The sequence below is a fragment of the Acinonyx jubatus genome, chromosome D1 (genome assembly GCF_027475565.1).
Source record: "Acinonyx jubatus isolate Ajub_Pintada_27869175 chromosome D1, VMU_Ajub_asm_v1.0, whole genome shotgun sequence".
NCBI lineage: Eukaryota > Metazoa > Chordata > Mammalia > Carnivora > Felidae > Acinonyx > Acinonyx jubatus.
In genome coordinates, this window is record NC_069390.1 from 96908037 (window position 1) to 96929479 (window position 21443).

Genomic DNA, 21443 nt, shown 5'->3' on the forward strand with positions numbered 1-21443 from the left:
TCCCCAACAGTCTGATTACAAATCAGATGTTCATACTGTATTTATTGAAGACCGCTTTAATTTCTTACAGAAAAGACTGTGCTCTCCACAAGGCCTTTTCCAGACTGTTAACGCGGAACAGTGATTGGTAGTGGGAGGCGCTCACTAAAAACTGGTATGTTGAATGCCATCGGTTAAAGAAGGGACCTACGAGTCCAGCCCCTAAGGGGCGCTGTTCTTACCCAAGGACCAGTACTACGGGCAGCTTTGGACTACACCCTTGGAGGTGGACTGGGCTCTCAGCCAGCTAGGCGCAGGCGGAGGCCCCGCCCCCTAGCGAGCGCATGCGCATGCGCATGCGGTCCCGCCTCCGGGCTCTGTCCTATTCCGGCTCCCGCCTGCGTGCAGGTAGCGGGACAAATGCTGGGGAGGGGTGCCACCTGAAGGCGGGGCTGGAGGGGGAGTCTCGGGTCTTGGGGCTCCTTTGTTAGAGCCCCAGTAAAGGTTGCCGTAACTTCCGATCCAAAGCGGAGGTGTTCCTGCAGCTGCCCCTTCTGGGATGAGGGACAGTTCCTGAGTCTGGGGGCCTCTGAGGCGCTGCTCCGGACCAGCATGCACCTGCTTCTTTTTGTCGCACCAGTCCGGTGTCTCCGTACCTCTCCGGCTGCCGGGTCTGTGGCCTCGCAGCCCGAGTCAGGTGTCCTGGGTAGCTTGAGGACACGGGGCTGGGCAGGTGCCGAGAGCCTGCGCCTGGCCCCGTCCTGCTGGGCTGAGCCACTAGGCGCCTGGAGCGAGGAGCCTCCGGGAGACTATGAGCGGTCGCCTGCTCGGCTCTCGCCTACGCCTTCTGCTCCAATTGCTTTCCTAATCGAGCGGAAAAGCCGGGGGCGTGTTGCCGGGGCCCCAGAACGCTAGCGGGCTCGGCAGTGCAGCCTGAAGTCCGCGGGTGGACCTTCCCGCTCACGGGTCGTGCTGTCACTCGCCCTGCAGCCCCCAGCCAGCCAGAGGGCACCCCACACTGGCGTCATAGAGTAAAGGGACCAGAGGCAGCTGAGTGACCATGACCGCAGGCTTTACAGGGGCTTTCAGTGCAACAGGGGCTTGCGCTGGGAAGTTCCCCTCGCTTACAATTCTGCAACTATCCATAAACAGCTACATCCCGATGTGTGCTAGGCATTGGGAGTTACAGGGCTTGAGTCAGCAGCCCTAACTTCTTAGGAAGTGGGGGTATGTGTCTGTGTGTGTGTGTGTAGAAACTAACCGAGCACCTAGTGCAGTGTCTGGCAACCAGTAAACCTTGGCTGAATGAATGAGAAGGTAGGTGGCTGAGGGAGCAGGGCTAGAGAGGGCAGCTCTGTTTTATCCCACCCCTGCCTCCCCTGGGCTCAGGCAGACAAAAGTAATTAGGTTGAGCCTTTAATCACAGCTGGTTTCACAGGCAGGCGGACAAGGAAGAGCGGAGAAAGGCAGAAATTCTAGGGACACAGCGTGCTGGCTTATGGGCAGTGCCTCCCTCTGGGACCCCCTCCAGCCCCCACAGATTCTCCGACAGTAATCTCCTGTTTTCTTGTCTCCCTCAGGACACTGGGTTCCCTACGAGCTGCCCCAGGCTTAATGATTGTCCAGAAGGTGGCTATAAAGGGAGCCTGGGAGGCTGGGTGGAGGAGGGAACAGAGAAAGCCTAACTCAGCAGATCTGGTCACTGAGAGAGCCACAGGCAGGAGCTGTGGTCGGAGGCTTCGCGTCTTGGCCACTGGGGCCTGCTCCCTTCCACCATGGCCGCCCAAGGCTACGGCTATTACCGCGCTGTGATCTTCTCAGCCATGTTTGGAGGCTACAGCCTGTACTACTTCAACCGCAAGACCTTCTCCTTTGTCATGCCGTCGTTGGTGGAGGAGATCCCTCTGGACAAGGACGACTTGGGTGAGCCACGGAAGGGCAGGGTGGTGGGCCCTGGGACCCAGGACCCGTAGGACAAGTTGGTGTTGGTGGCAGTGTCGTGCATAAAGGCACGTAGCGTGTGTGGAGCGTCTGCACAGTGGAGGGTAGGGAGAGTCGGCACACGCCGACCGGACTCTGAAAACCATACGCCTGGCTGTGGGCTAAGCACCGGGAGTGTAGTCGATACGCGTCTGAGGAGGGCTGCCTATGTGATGTGTGTTTGTGTGCCTGTGACCCACACGCGCCCCCAGAGGTCTGGCTTATTCCGAGTATGTTTAGGGGGCTTCTGGGCACGGTTTCCACACCTCGTGGGTGCGTGCTCAGACCACAGGGTGCACGCTGGCCACTGACGTCGTAAGCAATGGGAACTGGAGACTTGGCACAGAAACTTCACGTGGCCCCGCACGCTACATTTCAGGGGGAATAACGTCCTTGATTCCAATTCTAAGCTCTTTGCGCCCCGTGCCCAGAGGTGGGGGTGACGGAACTGCTAGAAGCCCTGGGTCGGCATCCAGGGTGAGGAGGAAATGTAATCAGGCATGGGTAAATCCCAGGGTGGGGCTGCCCTGTTCTCCCCTTCTTGCCCCCTGACAGCTGCAGCTGGAACTCTCCAGGTTGAAAAGTCAAGGGTCAGCCTGGGGCTAGCGCCGGCGGTGAGGACGGGTAGCGGCGCCCCCTGAAAGGGTGCTGGGATTCCAACACAGGCTGCTTCTGGTCCCCTTGGAAGGAACCTATCTCACCCTGCCAGGCACCTCTACACACGTGACCCCATGCCTTCCTCCATCCCTCCTGTGCCCTTGCTGCCCTGGCCCCTAACCCCCTAGGTGTGCTGCTTCCTGCTCCCCTCCCCTGCAGGGCTCATCACCAGCAGCCAGTCGGCAGCCTACGCCATCAGCAAGTTTGTGAGCGGGGTGCTGTCTGACCAGATGAGTGCCCGCTGGCTCTTCTCTTCTGGGCTGCTTCTGGTCGGCCTGGTCAACGTAGTCTTTTCCTGGAGCTCCATGGTACCTGTCTTTGCTGCTCTCTGGTTCCTCAATGGCCTGGCACAGGGGCTGGGCTGGCCTCCCTGTGGGAAGATCCTGCGGAAGGTGAGTGTCTGCTCCCAAGAAGCCAGTTGAGACTGGCCGAGGGGATACCTACAGGGCATGTGGGAGTACCAGCACTCCCATCCCCGAGCGGGTTCCTCGGGAGTTCCAGTCCAACTCCCTGTTGCTCGTCGAGATATTTTAGGAGCTAAACATGGTGGGATCAGGTGGCAGATGAGGGAATTGGCCCTGCCAAGTAGAGGCGCCCTCTTCCTCGTCCCTGTAATGTGAGCTTCTAGGTCTGCCCCTGCCCCACCTGACCCTCACCTTCAACGTGTTTAACGTGGGCACCTACTCTGAACCCTCTGCCCCACAGTGGTTTGAGCCATCTCAGTTTGGCACCTGGTGGGCCATTCTGTCAACCAGCATGAACCTGGCTGGAGGGCTGGGCCCTATCCTGGCAACCATCCTCGCCCAGAGCTATAGCTGGCGCAGCACGCTGGCCCTGTCTGGGGCGCTCTGTGTAGTTGTCTCCTTCCTCTGTCTCCTGCTCATCCACAATGAACCCGCTGACGTTGGGCTCCGGAACCTGGACCCCGCCCCCTCCAAGGACAAGAAGGGTGAGCACGCACCCAAGCCGAATCACTGGGGCACCTTCGTCCACCATTCATTTGGCAGACTTTCATTGAGGTCTGGCTGTATGCCTGGCCCTGTGCTAGCCGATGGAGGCAGGGGGAGGGATGGTGGTGGCAAGTTGGTGGGGAGTAAATAAAACTCCGTTCCAAGAGACACTTAAGTACCAGACAAGCGGCAGAGCCAACAAATGCTGTGCGACTCATGTTATATCCCGGTCCTTCCTCACAGCAGAGCCAGACTTCCCTGTCCTGTCCTGGACAGCATCCTAAGCTTAAGTGGCTTGGGTGCCTTCCTCCATGTGCCCTGGTCCCTGTTTCATTTGCTGAGGCCTATAGAGGAGGGGACAGGGTAGAACAGTGGGTGAAGGGGTGCCTTCCTGCTGGTCCCTGGCTGTGTGGATGGACTCTGGCCCTGTGGCTGGTTAATGAGTGGTGGGGGCTCAGTCGGGGCAGAGCAGCAAGAGTGGAGCCTCAGGCCTGGTCTCCTCCTGCCCCCAGGCTCCTCGAAGGAGGAGAGTACTTTACAGGAGCTGCTGCTGTCCCCCTACCTGTGGGTACTCTCCACGGGCTACCTCGTGGTATTTGGAGTAAAGACCTGCTGTACTGACTGGGGCCAGTTCTTCCTCATCCAGGAGAAAGGACAATCCGTCCTCGTGGGTAAGAGGAGTTTGGAACGGGGGTGGGCCTAGGGAGCAGGAGTCAATGAAGGGGATGGGAAGTTCAGGCCCAGCTTCTCTTTATCCCTTCCTTCTTTCCCTGAGGCCAGGCACTACTCAGACAGCTGTGGTCGGTCACCCTTGGGGACCCTGTACCTCTCTGGGTTTAAGCCAGTCTGGGACAACCCCAGTGTGTAACACCCACCCTTCCTTTCCCTCTTCCCACCACAACTCCCTACTCCAGGTAGCTCCTACATGAGTGCCCTGGAGGTTGGGGGCCTTGTAGGCAGCATCGCAGCTGGCTACCTGTCAGACCGGGCCATGGCAAAGGTGAGTGGGCAGACGGGACAGGAAGGAGGAGGGTCCCTTTAAATCTTCCCAGCGTGACTGGGACAGGCACCAGAGAGGCGGGAGCCCTGGGGCACGGGCAGGCTGGCATAAGCCAGTTTAGGTTGGGGGAGGTTGGAATGATTCCAGGCTGCCGATATTCGCTGGGGGTGTGAAGGTTAAGACTCTTGGGAAAAAGGCTTTAAATGATGTCAAGGAGAGCTGGAATGTCTCTCAGCCTGGCAGTGGGCTTCTCCACAGCCCCAGGAAAACTGGGGTTAAGGAGGAAGCAGGTGCATCTTGCCAGCACATGTCCCGACCCTGCCCCGTGGTGGAGGAAGGGATGTTGTGGAGTTTGGCCTCTGAACACAACGAGCAGGTCCTGGGGCCTCCCAGAGCTGCCCGGGGCCAAGAGCTGTGGTGGGATTGCCAAAGGCCTGTCAGCAGAGGCCCTGCTGTATCAGAGTCCAGCAGGGGTGGAGGTTCTCTGCTGCTTTTAGGCCCTGACATTGCTGGGACTGTATCCACAGGCAGGCCTATCCATCTACGGGAACCCTCGCCATGGCCTGTTGCTGCTCATGATGGCTGGCATGACCATGTCCATGTACCTCTTCCGGGTCACTGTGACCAGTGACTCCTCCAAGGTAAATAAGGAGGGCCTGGCCCACAGCAGGCACAAGGATGAGAAAGCAAGGGCTGCCGACTCTCAGGCTTCCTCTCCCTGGCTCCACCCTGGCCCAGGCCTTTCTTTGCCTCTCAGATCTCCCTTTCCAGGTCTGTCTTACCTCGTGTCCTCTTTGTACTTTGGTGCCCCTCCTGGACTCGGGACTTGGTTTCCTTTTCTTTCCTGTGCTCCTCTAGGATGTTGCTTTCTGGACTCCAGCTCTTCACCCTCTCGCTGAGCTCACAGGCTTTACGGAGCACGAGGTGCCTTAGCTCTGATTTTCTTCCTGGTTTGTCTTACCCTTGTCCTACTGTCTTCCTTGCCCCTAGCCAATCCAGCTAGCATGAGTTCTGAGAAGAGATAGCATCTAACTTGGAGGGATGGCTTCTGTACCTCCTTCACCTACCCACACAGGCCCTCGGGTTGGCTCGGTGTGGCACTCACTCCTCTAGCTCTGCCCTGTCCATTATATCAGAAAGTGGGGTGAGGGAGGTCATTTCCTGTGTCCTTACTACACTTATTTGTTCTGTCCTCTGGCAGAGGTAGATAGGTAGGTAGGCTCTCTCAAACTCTGAATGCCACTCTGTGCTGCCCTTGCAGCTCTGGATCCTGGTGTTGGGAGCCCTGTTCGGTTTCTCCTCCTACGGTCCCATTGCCTTGTTCGGAGTTATAGCCAATGAGAGTGCTCCTCCCAACTTGTGCGGCACCTCCCATGCCATTGTGGGACTCATGGCCAACGGTAAGCGGAGTCTCCACCTCACCCCTACTTGTGCCTCGCACTTAAGCCAGCTATAGGCTGGGGCAGGCCCCGCCGGCCCTAGCCTCATAAATGACCCAGACTCTTCCCCTCCTCCTTGGCAGTGGGTGGCTTTCTGGCTGGGCTGCCCTTCAGCACCATTGCCAAGCACTATAGCTGGAGCACAGCCTTCTGGGTGGCCGAAGTGATCTGTGCAGTCAGCACAGTCGCCTTCTTTCTGCTACGAAACATCCGCACCAAGATGGGCCGAGTGCCCAAGAAGGCTGAGTGAAGACAGTACAGGCACCTGTGCATCCTCTCCCACCTGTGGACCTTCCCCTGCACAGGGCTGGGGAGGTGCGGGGGCGGGGAGAAAGAAAGTGGGGCTGCTCTGGCTACCGATGAACCTTGGATCGCCTTTTTTGCTCCTTTTCCCTCGCCCAGGTGGCGCTGGAAGTTATCAGTAGCTAATGAGGTCCCAGCTCCCCATCCTGTGCTCTATTTAAAAGACAACTTTTGTTCTTGGACTTCATTAGCTCCAATTTCCTGCCTTCAAACAGGAAACCCCTACAGTGAGGGAGTCTCCAATACCCTCTTCCTCTCCTGGACACTGCCCCACCCCCACCCCACCCCACCCCACCCCACCCCATCCCCACAAGAGGTGAGGCTCCTCCTGTAGCTGCAGGGCACCAATGGACCATGATTTCTGCCCTAAGGCCTCTTAGCACACGGTGACTGTTCTTGCCAATACCTCAAGATTCCAGGCAGAGAGGAGGCCATCGCTCTCACCAATACCCTGGGAACACCGGGGCCTGGGTGGGAGGGAGGAAGACTTGATAAAGAGATTAAAACTAGATTTGATACTAAACACAGTGAGCCATTCTTTCAAAAGGGGTATTACAGACCAGAGACAGTTTTCCTTGGAAAATATTCTCTTGCTACCTGCTCTTTCCACCCCAAAAAGGACAGACTTCATTTCCTTGGAATGGGAGATCTGACGTATACTCCTTTTAGCTTATGTCTCCTTTGCCTTCAACTTTACACTGTATAATTCAATGATCATTTTAGAGATGAAACTACTGGGTTTCAGACAAATTAAATACTTTGATGGAGGGAATCAGTAAACAGTGGCTTATAATTTTTTTTAATGTTTATTTATTTTTGAGAGAAGGAGATAGAGGGTGAGCAGGAGAGGGCCAGAAAGAGGGGGAAACAAGAATCAGAAGCAGGCTCCAGGCTGTCAGCACAGAGCCGGACACGGGGCTCGAACTCATAAACTGTGAGATCATGACCTGAATTGAAGTCGGCCACTCAACTGACTGAGCCACCTAGGCGCTCCAAACAGTGGCTTATGATAGCATAGTCAGAAAGCCTGGGTTCAAACTCATGCAGTTAGTAATTAGCTTTGAGACTCTGAGGCATAGAGTGTCTGTACCTTCCTAAATCTCTTGTCCATAGGAGAATGTACCCCCTGAGATTAGGGTGAGGTTTAAGTTTGATAAAGCAGTAAAGGCTGGCTATAAACATTTGATAAACATTCCACCATCACCCTAGAAATCAGCAATTCTGGAACTAGACCAAGGTCCTGACTTAAAGCCCCAAGTTCATTCATTTAATGAACACTTATTTTTTTCTATTGGAACATATCTCATCTCAGAATTCTTTTCTCATTCCTGTCTACCCACCAGATCCTTTCCCCCCAAACCATCAATTAGGATAGCAAACACAGATCAAAGGAATGTTTATTTAGCATTTATGGACCTACTCCCTCCATAAATAAGTCTGTACAGAGTTGGGAAATAGGCCCACGATAGACATGGGAGGGCAGAGAGCAGTATTAAGGCTCAGCGATCAGTATGTGTCATCAGGCTCTGCACCCTCCCATTGTCAAGTGCACTAAGGAAGCTGTGAGGATCTCCATCGGAGTGGATACAGCAGACTTCCTGCTGCAGGATCTCTCAAAATTTGGGAGATCCATTGCAGGCTCAGCCTATGACCCAGGTCCAAAAGTTCCAGCCTTCTCTGCCACCTCCAGGGCTAACTTCAGGTTCTGGTCAAACAGCTCACACCTAGGCCAGACCCAAGTGGCACAGATGAGGACAAAGTGTAAAGTCTCAGACTCTTCCCCACTTTGGGTGCCAAGGTAGAGCCAGTGGAAACTCTTCCATGAAGAAGGATATGAACCCCACAGGAAAGTCTTTAGTCTCTCAAAATAGCAAGAAAAGGCTAGTCACTTTTGTTTTATTTGAAAAGTAACTCTTCTTACACTTTTGAAAAATATCTTTGGGGAAGAGCACAAAGAGAAGGGCAAGGACGCTTTGACCAATATCTGGGGAGGGCGACTACCTACCTGATAGGCATTTCCAGGGAGTAGAATGGATTCTTGAGGGCAAAGTCTGAGTAAATCTCATAAATCTTTCGGAGAAGAGAATCTATTCCAGCTTGCCTGGGATCTGCCAGTACCACAAACTTGATCCCTGGAGAAGGGCCAGGAATGGTTACCAAAGAGTGGAGAAAAGCAAATAACATCATCCTGTGTGTGTGTAGCATTTTCATAAGCCCATTTTTACTTTTATCCTATTGCTCCGTAAAGCAGGAAAACCAAGACTGTGGATCTGTAAGACCAGAGCAGTAACATGACTTTCTCACATCACCCAACTGATTGAGACCAAGCTTTGATTTCTAGCTCTGTCACTTAATTCCTAGTCATGTGGTCCCTCGGCAGCAAGTGCCAGGCAGGAAACAAATTCAGGAGGTTTTCAATTATCCCCATTAAGGGAGTGAGGCAATGACATGATCCAAAGGTCATTTCCATTTGGCATTCAAGTTTCATTTGGAAACACTTACCAAAACATGTGCAACATTAAGGTTTTATCTGCACACAAGATAACCATGGCCGAGCGTGCTGGGTGGTGTGGGCAAAACTGGCATCAGATTAAATATTGGTTTTGGAGTTGCAAAACAGACGTGTCTGTGCAATTGTCCCAGGAAAAGCTAACCACCACCCCCTTGCTTACCAAAGTTGTCTCTGGTCAGTCCCTTCCCCCAACCAGCCCCCAGTGCATCCCTTTGGCCTATCTGAAGACGCATACCTGTCAGTGTCTGGAAACAGTGCAGTTTGAACGTGTCGGTCTCCAGCATCTCAATGCCTGAGCTGCCCTGTTCTGGAGACAGCTGGGAACCGATTGCGAACAGCCTATTTGCAAAGGAGGTAAGGTTGGGAATGCACCCCACTGTTTTAAGGGAGGGGTGCTGCTCAAACTTTTCCACTGAAGTAACCCTAGCTGCTGAGGAGTTTACATTACACTCTGAGAGGTCAGAAGAGGCAGTGTGATGGTTTGTGAGTTTGAGCCCCGGGTCAGGTTCTGTGCTGACAGCTCAGCCTGGAGCCTGCTTCAGATTGTGTCTCCCCTCTCTCTGCCCTCCCTCTCTTGCTTGGGAGCTCTCTCTCTCTCTCAAAAATAAACAAACATTAAAAAAAAAAAAAAAAAAAAAAAAAAAAAGGAAGAGGCAGCTTCCTCAATTGCCTAGCAGAAGCACCAAAATTTCTTTAAAATTCATTTGAACTTTGCATGTAGTTTACACTCCTACTCTGCTGTAAAGCATTTTACCTTGAAAGCTTTGGGTGAAATTAACACTGGGAATATGCGCCAGGGTTACTTACCCCATGACTGTAATTATCCAGCATATGTCATACTATAGTTGAGAGCAGGAAAAGGTCTTAAAGATCATTTAGTTCAGTTACCTTAAAGACTTAGAAACTAAAGCTGAGGGAAGTTGACTTACACAAGATCACACCATTGCCAGTATTATCTAAAGCCTAGTTATACTGGACTCGTTCTTTTTCTTTTCATAACACAAGAACTGATGACCTAAAAGGAGGCAAAGAGGGGCGCCTGGGTGGCTCAGCTGGTTGAGCGTCCGGCTCTTGGTTTCCGCTCAGGTCACAATTTCCTGGCTCCTGGGTTCGAGCTCTGCATCGGCTCCCTGCTGACACTGCAGAGCCTGCTTGGAATTCACCCTTTCCCTCTCTTTCTGCCCCTCCCTTGCTTGCGCGTGCTCTCTCAAAATAAATAAGCTTAAAAAAAAGAAAAGGCAAAGAAAGGTAAGCACTGCTGCTCAGGAGACTTCCCGCAGAACCACACTAATCCAGCTAGCCTAAGGGCCAAGTGAAGGCCAAAAGGCACTAGACAGGGTTGGGGGACTTACGAGTGAAACATGGAGGCCAGCATGAGCTTCTCATTGGAGGTGAGGCGGGGTCGGCCGAACCGAATGGACACCGGGTAATTAGCAGGGTTGCCCAGGTACTCCAGCACCTCTTTCCCATCGGCCGTGTACTTGCCGTTCACGTCCACGCCATTGATGGCCAGCACTGCGTGGCCCACTGTAGAGGTGAAGCTAAGGGTCAACGAAGCCCCAGCGTGGGGACTCCGCTGATGGGACCAGCGACCCGGCCTCACCCCCTCTCCCACCACCCTACTGCCCAGCAGAGACACCAGCCCACTCCGCAGCACCGGGCCCGCCCATCGGACGCAATCCTAGCCCACCCCGGATGCCGTCGCGCTGGCCGAAGGCAACCAGCACACGCTCGTCGTGCAGCTTGAGCAGCAGATCAAGAGGGTAACTGAAAGTTTTCTCAGCCTCGGCCCGTGGCGCGTAGCTGTCCAACTGGTAGATGAGGCCGCCAGCTTTGTTCACCACGTACACGCTAAAAATCGCCATTGCAGCCGCTGCCCCTCAGAGGCGGGGATTCGGCTTCTTCCAGACGGCCCCGCCCCGGAACCGCAGTCGCGGGACCCGCCCCTCGCCCCCTCCTGCCATCCTCGCAAAGCCGGCGCCTGCGCACTTGTAGCACCACGCTTAGCGGGATCGTGGGGGTAGTTACGGAGGCTGGCAGATTGTTTTCTCTCTTTATTAGTTTCCAGGACCAGGGGATAGCGACGTGTGACTACCTCACAACTAGCGGCAAAGTCCAAAAGGCCGCGGACAGTGTTCGGGGTGCGCGGCTGGGGAACAACAACCACCCTCCCTACTGCCCGCTGGATGAGGGGGACTGGACCTACGACCTTCCGCCGCTGGCTCCGCCCCTTGCCCCGGAAACGCTTGCTGAGGGTGGAGGTTTCTGGGCCCGTGCGTGAGCGCCGCTTCCTTTTTTGTCCGACATCTTAGCGAGGCTGCGGTGTTGGCTGTTGCTCTCTGAGCTTGGCTATGGTGAGCTCTTCCGAGGGGAAAACTGGTGCGGCTGTGAGAGCCGGGAAGCGCCGGGACGGGGTGGAGGCGGCACCAGACGCAGGGCCCCAGACTTGCCGGGCTGCTTCGGGCGGGCGGGGGGATTGCTTCACCCATGTGCTCAGGTAGTGAGGTTTGGGCGGGGTGGGGGCGCCGTTGCAGAGGGAGCGTGGGGCTGCCGTGTGATCTGGCTGCGTTCTCCCTTTTCCGCACAGCCGCCCAAGGACGACAAGAAGAAGAAAGATGCCGGGAAATCGGCCAAAAAAGACAAAGACCCAGTGAACAAATCTGGGGGCAAGGCCAAAAAGAAGGTAGGCGTGGAGTCCTCCAAGAGTGGGAGACACTGGGGACGCCGGGCCCGTGTAGCTGTAGTAATAAATGACGTGTATAGCAAATGGCTTTTAAGGTTGTGGCGTCTAGAGTCCGAGGACTAGAATTGTGCTCTCAAACCGTTTTGTGTTTGGAAGAATGGGGTGGTACACACTAAGTGTGAATGTAGTCTGATGGTCACGTGGTGTTCTTCTAATTGGTTTAGTGGGGCTTAGCCTACACCCGAAACTCTTGCAGATGTGTTCGGGGGTGGTTGTTTTTTTTCTTTTTAATCTAACTTATCTTGGGTAACGTAAATGGCAATGGGGTCTTTTTTTTGTATCTTGGTTTCAGATTACTTGAATCTTCGTTTGCAGAGTTGTTGTAAATTCTAAATTTCGTAGATTTCTGCAGGGCAAGGACAGACAACTTTGCAGTATATTCCTAGGGCCATGGAAAAAAAGTTGCGGTGACACCGATGGTTTGGTGAGGGAAAGAGTAATTTCTTCCAGGGAACGCTGACTGTCCTTTTTCTTTTGGGAGCAGAAGTGGTCCAAAGGCAAAGTTCGGGACAAGCTCAATAATCTGGTCTTGTTTGATAAAGCAACGTACGACAAACTCTGTAAGGAAGTTCCCAATTATAAGCTTATAACTCCAGCTGTCGTTTCTGAGAGACTGAAGATTCGAGGTTCCCTGGCCAGGGCAGCCCTTCAGGAGCTCCTTAGTAAAGGTGAGAGGGATAAATCGTACTGGTGTGCTTTTGCATGTAAAACTGGCCTGACCATGTTAGCCATCTTAAATGTGTTTTTTACTGGAATTTATTAAAACGGGCACAGGCTAACCAGTGATTGTAATATTCTAACATGCTATTTCTAGGGTAGACCTCAAAGCGGGATTCTTGGCCAGTTTTGTGTCATGTACCTCTTTGTCATTTTGGTGAAGCACAGGGATTTCTTGTGTTCTCAAGTGAATAAATCCACTTTAAGAGTTACAGAATAGGGGCATCAGTTGGTTAAGCATCCAACTCCTAATTTCGGGTCAGGTTGTGATCTCCTAGTTCATGGGAGGCTTTGGGCTTATGCTAACAGTGCAGAGCCTGCTCGAGATTCTCTCCCTCTCCTTTCTCTGTTCACACTCTCTTGGTCTCTCTCAAAATACAGAGTTACAGAAGTAACCCAAATGTAGTGAAATACAGTTACTAAAATATTAAAAGCTTTGATAATAAATCATTTTTTATTTCTGTGTTTTAAAAATCGAGTGGTGGGTCTACTCATAATCTCACTTTAATAGGAGTATATATATTTTAAGCCCCTGGAGTGTCTAGTATGGAAATATAGTGACTTTTAAGTTTTATTAAAATGCAATAAGGGTAACCATCCCAAGAGCAGATAGTGGGTCCCTCATTTGGAAAGGATAAATCAGATTATCACCAAGAAACATAGGCATGCTTGCCTTTGTTATTAAACTCTCATGCTCAAATTCAGTATTTCTCATGTCTGTGAAGTATTTATTTCATAGGATTATGTGAAAACCTTACCCTTATTTTCTCCCCAGGACTTATTAAACTCGTCTCAAAGCACAGAGCTCAAGTAATTTACACCAGAAACACCAAGGGTGGAGATGCCCCAGCTGCTGGTGAAGATGCATGAACAGGTAGGCAAGAACCTATGGGCTCATGGTATAGAAAGTCTACATCCCCCTGCTACATAAGGCTTTATAATTGTGATTTTTCTTTTGCAGATTGCACCACCAACTGTACATTTTGGAAAATAAAACTTTATTAAATCAAATAAGTGGGTATGTGTCTTTTCCTAAGAAAAGCAGTTACAAAGGATAAGAGAGAAGAGCAGGCATGGGTTTGTTGGCTTGGCTTTGTGCCTCATGGTGGTTGGAAAAGTATCAGGAAACATTTGGCTTTTTTTCTTTATGTGACTGTTTGCTCCTTGCCGCAGCTTCTGTTTTAAATTGATGTCTGAAAGAAAGTGAAGGGTTAACAGGATGAAGGCTGAGATCTCTCCAAAGGGGTAGTGGGTTGGGGTCCTGGCACTGGGCCCATACCTAGATTGCCAGCGGCGTCCATTATTCCAGACGCGGCCGAAAGAGGGCAGCCAGCCTACACTGGTGCTGGTGTTGTGATCAAAGTTGGCCCCAACTCTGTCTGGGGGGAGTTTCTTCAATTTCTGTTTTTCTTCTACAAAGAAGTAAACAGTTTTATTTGAGTAGGGAAACTTAACCCATTCCCACTCTGGAATTTTTTTTACTTACTTTCTTTAAGAAATTCTTCATAGGAGGGCCCTATTTGTTGGTTTCCAGAGCTGTATTCCTCATCTTGGACCATCCAGGGAGGTGTAGCTCCTGGAAAAGACCCATTCAGCAGAAATTAAGGCACTCTAAGTTTTAGGCTACTGTGAAACTGCCCTAGGTAAAAGCTCTTAACTGATAACTAGAAATGTTCAAAAACAAGACTCAGGACCTTGGGAAGTTGAGGGCCCTGGACTAATTTAAAGCAACCACCTTACATGTGATATGATGTGCTGATACTTAATACCTTTGTTGAGGCATAATTGACATACAGCTGCACACATTGAAAGTGTACAATCTGAAAAGAAAAACCTTTAGAAATATTTCCTGTACCTCCCCATATCCCTTTTCACAGCCCCAGGGAACCATGGGTTTGCTTGTTACTCTAGTTTGCATTTTCTAGGACGTACCTGGTTTTGGTCTGGCTTCTAACAGTTTTGAGATTTATCTATGCTGCACTTAATAATTCCTTCCTTGTTGGGCACTACTCTGTCGTTGCTTTGTTGAGGGGCGTATGGGTCGTTTTCAGCTTGGAGGTACTGCAGATAAAGCTGTGACCATGTGTGTTGCAAGCCTGTGTGCAGGTAAGCTTTCTTTTATCTTGTAATGTCTGTATCCTATAACAGTGGGTATGTGTTTAACTTTTTAAACTCCTGAGCCATTTTCCAATTGGTTCTGCTATTTTACATTCCTGATAGCAGTATATGAGCGTTAACACAGTCCATCTTTAATTTTAGCCACTCTGATGAGCATCTTTTTACATGACTTCTGAGTTTTGAGAGTTCTTCATGTATTCAAGATACAACTCTATCTTGTTACCCACAAGATAGTACTCTGAGATAATGCGAGTAAGGGAAGGGCAGAAAGGGGGAGAGAAAGAAACCCAAGTAGGTTTTGCACTGTCAGTGCAGAGCCCCACATGGGGCTCAAACTCACAAAATGAGATCATGACCTGAGCTTAACTGACTGAGCCACCCAGGGGCCCCCGGTAGTACTTAATCAGTTTTATTCTTTAAAATAATTGTTTCTTACCATCTGAGAAACACTGCCTTAGGCCTTACCTGAGTGGATATTACCAATTCCTGGCGTGTCCTGTAGTTAGAAATGGAGGGGAAAAATTCCAGATGAGAAGCCAGGACAGGGTGGATACTCCTAGCTAGAGAAATGACAAACCACAGGAGGGGGGGGAGGGGTAGTGGAAGCACTACAAGTGCTAGTTATGGTTTGATGTTAAATCCTAAGAGCACAGATAACTGAGAAACAGTCTTGTCCTCAAGAGACTTCTGGGTCTCTGTAATGAAGATGTCCAAAAATAGAATGCCTGCTAGATGCCGGTAAGCAAAACCCTTTACTCACAGGGCATATGTATCATAGGGGAAGAGAATTAAGCATAAATCACACATTATATTTGCAGCTTTTTACATGGTACTAAGTACATTTATAACAGGCAACCTGTTCAGATAATCATTCCATGAAAAGGTGACATTTGAACTAGGCTGAAGGAAGGTAAACATTATTTAAGGCAATGATAACTACATGTGCAAAAACAGGAAGCACAATATGGCTGGCGTATACAACATAAGAATAGGTGAAGCAGTGACTTTCTGTGTTTGGGACAGGAGTGCAGGAGGAATAGAAACTTGCGGGAAAGTATATGTATCTGGAGGCCATCTTCTAGTCAGGTAATAAAACAGACCTTGTTGACAGGAGGTAGGAGATGGAAGAGGAAATAACTCATCCACAGTTAATAGAATAATAGAATGGTAGAGGTTAGCTTCAAGTGCTTATGGGATATTTATAGATATCCTACATTGAGTGGGACTTGGGGGTTCTGCAAAGGATGAGATCTAGGCATTGGGGCAAAGGTGTGATGAGATCACTGGAGGGTGAGGAAATGTGTCTGAGAACATACTATGGAACAACACAGAAAAGAAGGTAGGAAGGGTTAGAATAGGTACAAAACCCAGGAGAGATGGGTGTCCTGGGAACTAAGGGGGGGGGGGGGCATTGGCCCTTCCTGGCTGGCTTATCCATTGTACCTGATGGCCAATGAATGTCAAAGGTTGTCCTGTTTCCATCCAGTCAAGCTCTGGGGCTGGTGGCAGGTCCAAGTAGGAAGGCTGCTGTGAGGCGGAGGCCACTTGACTGAAAAAGACAGACAGGAGCCAGGCTGGCAGATGAGGTCCTTAAGCCATGAGGATGGCAGAGATGAACTTTGTTCCCATTTCCCAGCCAGAAAGTTACAGAAGGCTCTAACATGTCAGACTCTCAACAAGAGTCCTTAACAAGTTTACCTGTTGGTCCCTTTCCAGCTTCCAAGCGCTGAAGAGCCTTCTTCTGGGTCTGGCACTGCCTGAGGCTGAGTTTGATTCAGGAAAAATAAATGTGTCTAGGACCCTTTAACAGTCTGTCTTGGCCATGCTCCCACCCTTCAGAAGGAAACTAGCGTATGGAGGGTACTGTCCTCGCAAACTTCCCTCCGTCCCTCCCTCCTTCCCTCCCCCCTTCCCTGCCTTGCCCACATTGCCACTGACAAGGCCTGCCCCCCCCCCCCCCCCCCGGCAGACAGTTAAAGGAATTCAAGCTGAGCAGATGAAGCATGGAGTCCATGAGTTCTAATAGAAGAGCTGGTAGGTGAAATGCTGGACCTGGGAGAACCAGGGATCAAATGGATTTGGATACTGCTCTGGCTCCTCCGAGGGAAACCAACCTCTAAGACAGACCGAACCAGCTCCTGCCGGCTGTGCTCCACCTCACGGATCTGAGCTGCCATCTGTGGGAGAGAGGCTGCTTAGCTAGGTACAAGGTCGTAAGGTTGGGTCCTCCAGAGGCCTTTCTTTTAACTCACCTCTTTGATTACTTCATCCTCTTTTTCCTGATAGGAATCCAAACCTTTCACCATGGATTTCTTGAATCTAAAGAAAAAGGGCAAGTCAGCCAAGAACTCCAATCCCTGCCAGTTATGAAAAGACCTTCAGATCACTTTTTCTTTAAATTTTGGTAATTTCAAAATCAAAATAGAACAAAGAACACCAGTGTACCTTTCAACCAGATTCACTGCTAACATTTTGCCATACTGGCTCCACTTCTCTTCTATGCAAACATTTCCTTTTTGCAAATCAAAAATGGGCTTTAGAACATCATGAGACTTAACTGAAAACTTCGGCATGCACCTAAGAACAGGAAGAACCTAAGATACCACGAAACCATTATCATACGTAAGAAAATCAATGATCAGAGCACCTGGGTGCTCAGGTAAAGGTCCGACTCTTGATTTCAGCTCAGGTCATGATCTCGTGGTTTTGAGATCGAGCCCTGCACTGGGCTCTGTGCTGAGCATGGAGCCTGCTTGGGATTCTCTCCCTCTCCCCAACCCCCAACGTGCACATGTGTACTCAAAACATTTTTAAAAAAAAATCAATTATCCTTTTGAATTGGTCCATATTTGGAACACCACCAATATACTTGCAGTTGTTTTTATCTTACATACACGTGTAAAGGTATCAGAATAATACCAATACAACTGATACCACTATCACAAAAAAACTAAGCAAGCCTCAATTTCTTTGCAGTTTTTTAGTCCTTAGAAAATAGCGTTCTTGAGGGTATACGGTCAGAATTTTGTGTTCAAGTTACTTAAATTCTTTTGTGATACCAATTTATATACAGCTATGATAACTTGTCACTGTTTGCAATTAATTTCAGGATTTGCTTTCTGGCCTGATTTGAGTATGTAAAACTCTGAGGGAATGGCTCTACCACGGTGCCCTGGCAGCCTTGTGCCTATCCATACGGGCGAAGCCTAGAACTGTAGCATCAGAGTCTTAGCCGAACGCTTGTGTGATGCCCCTGGAATACAAGAGGATGGGAGAGCTGAAAAGCTGCTGTGGGGCCATCTGCCACTCACCTCCCGATCTCCCCCAACACCCCCAGGCTGTCATGAGAGTCTGTCATCACCTCCGGGCTCTGATGGCAGAATGCTGCTTTCTGCCCCCTCAGATTAAAGCTGTAGGCCAGACTGGGCTCCCCAGCAGCAGGGTGTTCCATGCTCACACTGCAGTTAGCTAGCTCTTTTTGTTTCAGAGTGGTTCTTTCTGGTGGGTGGGGCAAGGACCTGGGAAGTGGGCACTTGAGGTGTATTCTTTTTGCTGTGTATGTAATGAACAGTCTAAAGAAGGCTCATGGTATCTTTACTGGTCAAATTAGGCTTGGTTTTGCCTTGTGCGTGTGACCTTGAAATTTATAAGATGCAGAAGTCAAAACTAATAAAAAGTTCAGGGGCGCCTGGGTGGCTCAGTGGGTTAAGCGTCCAACTTCAGCTCAGGTCATGATCTCACAGTTCGTGGGTTCGAGCCCCGCATCAGGCTCTGTGCTGACAGCTCAGAGCCTGGAGCCTGTTTCAGATTCTGTGTCTCCCTCTCTCTCTCTGCCCCTCCCCCACTTGCACTCTGTCTCTCTCGGTCCCAAAAATAAACATTAAAAAAAAAAAAGTTCAAAGTGTCCATCCTGGCAATTCTCAATTATAACCTTTTCTGCTCAGCTATCCTTTATTCACCCACCAAAACCATCTGGAGCTGGGTCAGGATGTAAGGAGTGAGTGCTTTTTGGCCTCAGTTTCCCATCTCCTGCCTGTATGAACCACAGATTTGAAGGCAAGGTAGTAAGTTTTAGGCATTTCTTATCATCCCCTTATCATTCTCCACACTGAGAAGAACAGACATGAGTTTTTTTGTAACTTTGGCTCTGGGATCCCCTTGGGCTCTGTACCCCATAATCTCAATATAGTCCCAATAGACGTAGTGTGAGGCTGCCTGTGTCCTCTTCCTGAAGCAGTCAGCACTCACCCCCACTCCGTGCTGACCAGCTTCCTGCACTCCAGTTTCTCAGGGTCCTTCAGAGGCCAGTTAAAATAGTCTAAAACTATTGACACTGGGGAGTACCAGTTTCTTGCACACTATAAAAAGCCTGTTCTATTTCTAAAGGACTTTATCTTCTCTGTACCACGCATTTAAATGGTTGGTTATAGTCAATTTTTGTTATATACTATTCTCCATTTGCTAACGGCATTGTAAATCCCACCACCCCCCCCCCCCCCCAAGTAGATATAAACCTTTCAAGGACTGTCATACTTTTGTGTCCAGTATAGTGCCTGGCACCATGAGTGCTATGAAAACGATAGATACTTATGAAGTCCCTACTGAATTTTCCAATTAGTAGAGGAAGCTCTAGAACCTGACACAGACCCAGAGAAGCCCTATTCTGTTAGTTCACCTTTCATTACCAATGACTTACCGTGCATAGTCTTGGGAGGAGATCAGAAACTTCTCTTTCATCTGGAACTCTGCCTTGTTCTCCCACCAGAATCTGTTGGTTGCTTTCTTGTGCTCCGGGCTGAGAAGGAAGGAATAATCTCAATGATCTATTACAAAATATTACTCAGCTATGCAGACATCAGATACGTAGTGCACACTGACATCGGGGTTTCTGCCTCTGGGCAAGGCTGACGATACTGTTATCAGTCTCTTCCAGATGTCCAGTCTCCCTCTTCCAAGAAAAATAGAGGCATCTGATAGACGATGGGAGGTAATGCCGAGCCAGCTACCCAGCTGGTTTTCCCACCACTACCACTGGGGCCATGCAAGCCATAAACCCTTCTACCCCTAAAGAATGCAATGCCTAAAGGTGACTCAATCTACCCTCATCAAACCATCAAAGCGTTCTTCCTCTCCCCCACTCCTAAACCCTCCCTCCCACATAAGTAGGCGAGTGGGCTGGATGAGGCTCCCAGGACGCTTCTCACCTGGCCAGATGCTCCAGCAGCCCCCCGTGCAGCACGGTCAGGTTTCCGTGGCTCAGGTGTTTCCGCACCTCACGGCCGCAGCACAGGCACCAGCAGCACCGGTCGTGCTCCGGCACGTAACGCTCCACCTGAGCGGCGCGGATGGCTTTGCGGGCGGCCTCCACCTGCGGCGGGGAGAGGCCGTGTAGGACCCCAGGGGTCCCCCCGCACCCCACACCCTCGCGCTCTCACCGCATCCCCGCCCCCAGGAGGTCCGCGGCCCCCTTCCGCCTCCCGCCCGCACCTGGGGCAGGAGCCGCTCCAAAGCCTCCTTCAGCTGCCGCTGGTGCTTGCGACTATACACGTGTCCGCGACCACAGAAGAAGGTCTGGCGGCACAGAGGACAACGCTGCGCGGGCGCCATGGGCCCAAGACTGGATACCCGCGACGACCTGCCGATCTCCGGCCATTCGGTGACCCCTGACCCCTCGGGGGCGGGGCGAACCCAGCGGCCCCTGCGGCCCCCAGCGGCCGGCAGGCGCCACTGCAGGCCCTTCTGCGGCTGCGCGAGTCCTTTCCGGGGCTCCCCGTAGACGCGCAGACCCAGCCATCCTCAAGATCCCCAGATGCCGTCTACCTAGAAAAAGTGGCAGCACCACTGTACAGATGCACGGAAAGGACACACGCAACAGGTGACACCGCAGGACCACAAATCGCACGCATGTCGGGGCATCGTCAAGGACCCGCATCAGACACTGCAACAAATCATAACTAGTATTATTAGGATGCTCACTAGTGTCCAGAGCTTTACATTACCTGCCTAACCTCATCCAAACAATGTGACGCACTATTACCGGCATTTTACAGATGGGAAAACAGGCACGGAGAGAAAGGAACTTTGTGGAAGGTTGCACAGGTGTTAAGCATCAAAGGCAGCACCTTGGGTTTCAGTGTTCATCAGTACCAGCTGGGAGTAAGGAATACATGCTGGAGGTGGCCTTAATTTAAGACCTAATCACAGCTGTACCCTTGCAGGGTATTCTGAGCAGCTGTTCCTGTAAAGGGGAAGCTATAAAGGGTACAGAATCATGGCTGAGGGTTAACAGACATTTTTATTCTGTAAACATGCTCATCTGGTGGCATTTTCATTCTTTACAAGCTGCTTTTCCCAGAAAGAACAGCCTTCCTGTCTGTCCTGCTCCCCTAAGCCTGAGGGTCTAAGGTGAATTGCTCCCTTACATGGCTGGAATCACCAGGCTGTGATCTCCACCTTAGAGCACCCCCCCAAAAAACCTGAGGCCCAGCGCAGACCTTACATAATGTGTAATGTGCCTGGGTGGCTCTGTCCGTTAAGGGTCCAACTTCAGCTCAGGTCATGATTTAGCTGTGAGTTCGAGCCCCACGTGGGGTTCTCTGCTGTCAGCACAAGGCCCGCTTCCGATTCTCCATTCCCCACGCTCTCTGCCCCTCCCCCGCTGGCACGCATGCACATGCGTGCTCTCTCTCAAAAATAAACATTAAAAAAAAAAAAATTAGAATGTGCCCGACAGGGGCACCTGGGTGGCTCAGTCATTTAAGTGACTGACTCTTGATTTTGGCTCAGGTCATGGTGGCAGAGTTTGTGAGTTCAAGCCCTGTGTCTGGCTCTGCACTGGCAGCATGGAGCCTACTTGAGATTCTCTCTCTCTCTCTCTCTCTCTCTCTCTCTCTCTCTCCTCTCTCCCTCTCCCCCCCCCTCCTTATGCACCCCTCCCCCACTTGCTCTCTCTCAAAATAAATAAACTTTAAAAAAAAATAAGAAAAAGAATGTGCCACACAAAACTAGCACAGAGTCCCAAATTTCCCTTACATTTGTTACCAGT

The 21443-nt window shown here is 50.9% G+C and overlaps 4 protein-coding genes across 14 annotated transcripts; 2 read left to right on the forward strand and 2 right to left on the reverse strand.

The window, feature by feature from the left end:
- The first annotated feature begins 298 nt into the window (after positions 1-298).
- Positions 299-10590, forward strand: SLC37A4 (solute carrier family 37 member 4). Of its 6 annotated transcripts, none has more exons than XR_008290629.1 (10): positions 1223-1902; positions 2776-3008; positions 3322-3565; positions 4079-4237; positions 4481-4566; positions 5094-5207; positions 5425-5490; positions 5828-5966; positions 9000-9174; positions 10454-10590. XR_008290629.1 is itself a non-coding variant. In XM_015082057.3 (9 exons), the coding sequence occupies exons 2-9, from the start codon at positions 1755-1757 to the stop codon at positions 6253-6255; spliced, it is 1290 nt and encodes a 429-aa protein (XP_014937543.2). In that variant the 5' UTR covers positions 299-387; positions 1560-1754; the 3' UTR covers positions 6256-7101. The 6 variants fall into 6 exon arrangements, 4 of the variants coding, with proteins under 4 accessions (XP_014937543.2, XP_014937544.2, XP_053059965.1 ...); XR_008290630.1 differs by having other exon boundaries at positions 10451-10583; XM_015082057.3 differs by lacking the exons at positions 5425-5490; positions 9000-9174; positions 10454-10590 and adding exons at positions 299-387; positions 6089-7101 and having other exon boundaries at positions 1560-1902.
- Positions 7688-10752, reverse strand: TRAPPC4 (trafficking protein particle complex subunit 4). Its single transcript, XM_015082059.3, has 5 exons — positions 10511-10752; positions 10173-10347; positions 9056-9159; positions 8314-8440; positions 7688-8032 (listed from the first exon to the last, which is right to left on the reverse strand). Exons 1-5 carry the CDS (start codon positions 10683-10685, stop codon positions 7954-7956), a joined length of 660 nt encoding a protein of 219 aa, XP_014937545.1. The 5' UTR covers positions 10686-10752; the 3' UTR covers positions 7688-7953.
- A 284-nt stretch (positions 10753-11036) lies between these two features.
- On the forward strand, positions 11037-13294 carry RPS25 (ribosomal protein S25). The gene is made up of 5 exons (XM_015082060.3): positions 11037-11174; positions 11408-11503; positions 12048-12231; positions 13056-13154; positions 13242-13294. Exons 1-4 carry the CDS (start codon positions 11172-11174, stop codon positions 13148-13150), a joined length of 378 nt encoding a protein of 125 aa, XP_014937546.1. The 5' UTR covers positions 11037-11171; the 3' UTR covers positions 13151-13154; positions 13242-13294.
- CENATAC (centrosomal AT-AC splicing factor) lies at positions 13258-20089 on the reverse strand. 6 transcript variants are annotated; one of them, XM_027036681.2, is made up of 12 exons: positions 19886-20088; positions 19603-19766; positions 19095-19193; positions 16844-16975; positions 16651-16717; positions 16513-16575; positions 16097-16161; positions 15842-15947; positions 14864-14894; positions 13767-13856; positions 13560-13692; positions 13258-13473 (listed from the first exon to the last, which is right to left on the reverse strand). In XM_027036681.2, the coding sequence occupies exons 1-12, from the start codon at positions 20003-20005 to the stop codon at positions 13401-13403; spliced, it is 1143 nt and encodes a 380-aa protein (XP_026892482.1). In that variant the 5' UTR covers positions 20006-20088; the 3' UTR covers positions 13258-13400. The 6 variants fall into 6 exon arrangements, with proteins under 6 accessions (XP_026892482.1, XP_026892483.1, XP_053059968.1 ...); XM_027036682.2 differs by lacking the exon at positions 16844-16975 and having other exon boundaries at positions 19886-20085; XM_053203993.1 differs by lacking the exons at positions 13258-13473; positions 13560-13692 and having other exon boundaries at positions 14864-14958; positions 19886-20089.
- Positions 20090-21443: the final 1354 nt, after the last annotated feature.

Bases quoted from the DNA above. Each gene is read 5' to 3' on its own strand.
- SLC37A4 (XM_053203990.1), top strand. From the start codon at position 1,755: ATGGCCGCCCAAGGCTACGGCTATTACCGCGCTGTGATCTTCTCAGCC. The intron at 4,567-5,093 runs GTGAGTGGGCAG...CTGTATCCACAG, and splicing joins CAGACCGGGCCATGGCAAAG to GCAGGCCTATCCATCTACGG. The intron at 5,208-5,424 runs GTAAATAAGGAG...GTGCTCCTCTAG, and splicing joins TGACCAGTGACTCCTCCAAG to GATGTTGCTTTCTGGACTCC.
- TRAPPC4 (XM_015082059.3), bottom strand. From the start codon at position 10,685: ATGGCGATTTTTAGCGTGTACGTGGTGAACAAAGCTGGCGGCCTCATC. The intron at 10,348-10,510 runs GTGGGCTAGGAT...TCACCTCTACAG, and splicing joins CCAGCGCGACGGCATCCGGG to TGGGCCACGCAGTGCTGGCC. The intron at 8,033-8,313 runs GTAGGTAGTCGC...GGTCTGGCCTAG, and splicing joins TCCCTGGAAATGCCTATCAG to GTGTGAGCTGTTTGACCAGA.
- RPS25 (XM_015082060.3), top strand. The intron at 11,504-12,047 runs GTAGGCGTGGAG...TTTTGGGAGCAG, and splicing joins GGGGCAAGGCCAAAAAGAAG to AAGTGGTCCAAAGGCAAAGT. The intron at 12,232-13,055 runs GTGAGAGGGATA...TTTTCTCCCCAG, and splicing joins TCAGGAGCTCCTTAGTAAAG to GACTTATTAAACTCGTCTCA.
- CENATAC (XM_027036681.2), bottom strand. From the start codon at position 20,005: ATGGCGCCCGCGCAGCGTTGTCCTCTGTGCCGCCAGACCTTCTTCTGT. The intron at 14,895-15,841 runs GTACAATGGATA...TTCTAACTACAG, and splicing joins TGACATTCATTGGCCATCAG to GACACGCCAGGAATTGGTAA. The intron at 13,474-13,559 runs GTATGGGCCCAG...ACTTTCTTTCAG, and splicing joins GGACGCCGCTGGCAATCTAG to ACATCAATTTAAAACAGAAG.